Source organism: Pyxicephalus adspersus, chromosome 9 (genome assembly GCF_032062135.1).
Source record: "Pyxicephalus adspersus chromosome 9, UCB_Pads_2.0, whole genome shotgun sequence".
Classification (NCBI taxonomy): Eukaryota; Metazoa; Chordata; class Amphibia; order Anura; family Pyxicephalidae; genus Pyxicephalus; species Pyxicephalus adspersus.
The window spans coordinates 52,553,771-52,556,107 of NC_092866.1; the positions used below are offsets into that span (position 1 = coordinate 52,553,771).

The 2,337-nt window shown below is 39.5% G+C and overlaps 1 protein-coding gene across 42 annotated transcripts in view; it reads right to left on the reverse strand.

Moving 5' to 3' along the window:
• MADD (MAP kinase activating death domain) overlaps window positions 1-2,337 on the reverse strand; it is an 84,737-nt gene that overhangs the window by 37,057 nt on the left and 45,343 nt on the right. For all 42 annotated transcript variants that reach the window (XM_072421989.1, XM_072421982.1, XM_072421986.1 and 39 more), the window contains 3 exons: window positions 2,031-2,293; window positions 457-605; window positions 253-354 (listed from right to left, as the gene is read on the reverse strand). In XM_072421989.1, the coding sequence (XP_072278090.1) occupies window positions 253-354; window positions 457-605; window positions 2,031-2,293 (514 nt within the window). The remainder of the gene's footprint in view (window positions 1-252; window positions 355-456; window positions 606-2,030; window positions 2,294-2,337) is intronic.

Sequence of the window (2,337 nt, forward strand, 5' to 3'; positions counted from 1 at the left end):
AAAAAAAAAAAAACAGGGAGAGATAAATGAGATAATGGAATGGTTAATGTAAGATGAGCACCCCAGACACTGCACTTACATTACAACCAGTCACATTCCAACATCCACATTTACAGATGGGAACACTTACCTTCCCAGAAAAAGAAGCTGCCCTCTTTATGTGTTTACTGACCCTATCCCTAGGTACTTACCTTACAAAACTGGGATATGGAGTGATTTCTTATACTTCACCTAATCTACAGGAATGCTTACCTTTAAAGTTGGGAAATGGGGTTGCCTTATCCCGACCACTCTTTGTCTGCAGGGTCAAGCTTGACAGACTGAAGCTACTGGTATGACTTTTATACAGATTACCTGGAAAAGAAGACAAGGTGTACAGTGGTTGTATTATTTCTTTCCTAAAACAATGCATAATCTGTAAATTTTCTTCACTTTTCCTGGCAGCAGAAAACTTACTGGCAAAGGACATGATGCCCCCAAAGCCCTCATTATTGCTGCTATTGTTGGAAACAGTTGAGGTGGGGGAGCTTCCCCGAGAATCTGTTTCAGCATCAGAATCGCTGGCCAGCTTTAGGCTATTAGGACGAAGCAAAGGCTTCTGGGATCTAACACAGAAACAAAAAACACAAAAAGTAGTGAGTCCGTGAAGCAAAATGAAGTAGTAACCAGTGAAATCAGTTGCATAAGAATTCTAGCAGGTTGATATGGTAAACATTATATTACAAAACCCCTGAAAAAAATGCCTGATAAGCCTGATAACAAAGCTCAACCCTGCCGGTACAAAATGCACCCTATGAAGAGAATGCTTGTTATTATCTATTTTACACCTTAAAGCTGTTTTATTTAACTTATACCCCATTCCTGCAGGTCTCCTCCTCTGCATGTGCTCACTGGTCCAGCCCAGCCTACTTTAGCTTTCATGACATTGTGATCACACACAATCCTCACATACGATGTATGACAACAATCACTGCATTGTAAGTGTGTCTAGAACCAGCTCACAGACTAGAGTAATTGAGGAAACGGGGGAATGTGAGCAACCAGAGGAATGGGGGATAGGGTAAGATCCCTTAAAACTGTTCCCTAGACCAAAGCAAGCATTTACCTTGCAGGAGGGGCTACCAGTTACTTCTATTTTTCCAGTGCGTTTTGCAACATAGCTTCCTCTGGGGATATAGGAGATTTAAAAAATTCAAACCACCATGCTTTATACCAGAGAGGATTGGATGCACATTCAAAGAAATTTGTATGAAAGCTCAAGAAGCTCTGGGTTTCCATGAGGATTATTTTCTTTAAGGTGGGGAGGCAACAATCTTGTCATATTTGATCTCGCTCCATGGTATCAGTGAGACAAACTCCTCACAGTCTTTTCAAAAATAACCCCTATGGGAACCTAGGACTTCCTTGAGCTGGCTAATGTTAAAGAACTGTTTAACAAATATGCTCATTGTTATTTCACTGTAAATGTATTTTCTTTTGGTAACAACCCTTTAACCCCATTTCATGAAGACCCAGAACAGTTAGCTATATGGGTCTAGTTTCCATTGTTAAACCAGAATTTTTTTTTTTATCTTTTTTCTGATTATTGGTCAAAATTGGTTGAAAGTTCAAAGTTATGCATTTTTTACTGTTGTCTGTACCCACTTTATTTTATTTTCTGTTCTGTTACAAGAGTTTATAACCATACAATTTATTATTATATCTATAAAAAAAAAGTGTCTTAGATAGACAAAAATGCTAAAGCATGGGCAACACCTTAGTGCCTGCAACTACCTAATCTTCAAATCGCTAGGGCCCAGAAAGTAAAAAAAAAAAAAAAAAAGACACTAAAATAAAACCCTCAATAGGCGGCAGGGACCATAATCCTGGCTGTAGTTTGTTTGGATTAGTATAAAACGGCACTCCAGGTTTTGAGGCTCACAAGGTGCACAACCAGGTATGCTAATAGTAAAAGCAAAAGTCATGGAAATGAAATGTACTGGTAGATCAAAGGTAGAGTTCCTGACTTATGTCTAAACACTGATTCTCACCGAGTGCCATTAACGGTCTGGTTAAACATGGGGGTATAACTCTCTTCTCGTTCTTCATTCTCTTCCTCTGGTGGAAATCCGTATTGAGGCTCAAAATATGGATTGTCATATTCGCGTCTCCGTGCCTCTACCCCACTAACAGATGCTTCACTCTCACGACGTTCCATTCCTAGCCGATTAAATGTTGGTGCCAGGTTGGGCAAGTGATTTTGCAGCACACCTAAAACCTTTTCATCTGGCTCTGCAGAATCAGCAGATTCTTGCTGAAAAGAGAGAAGATTGACGTATTTACAACACAAAAGTCTTA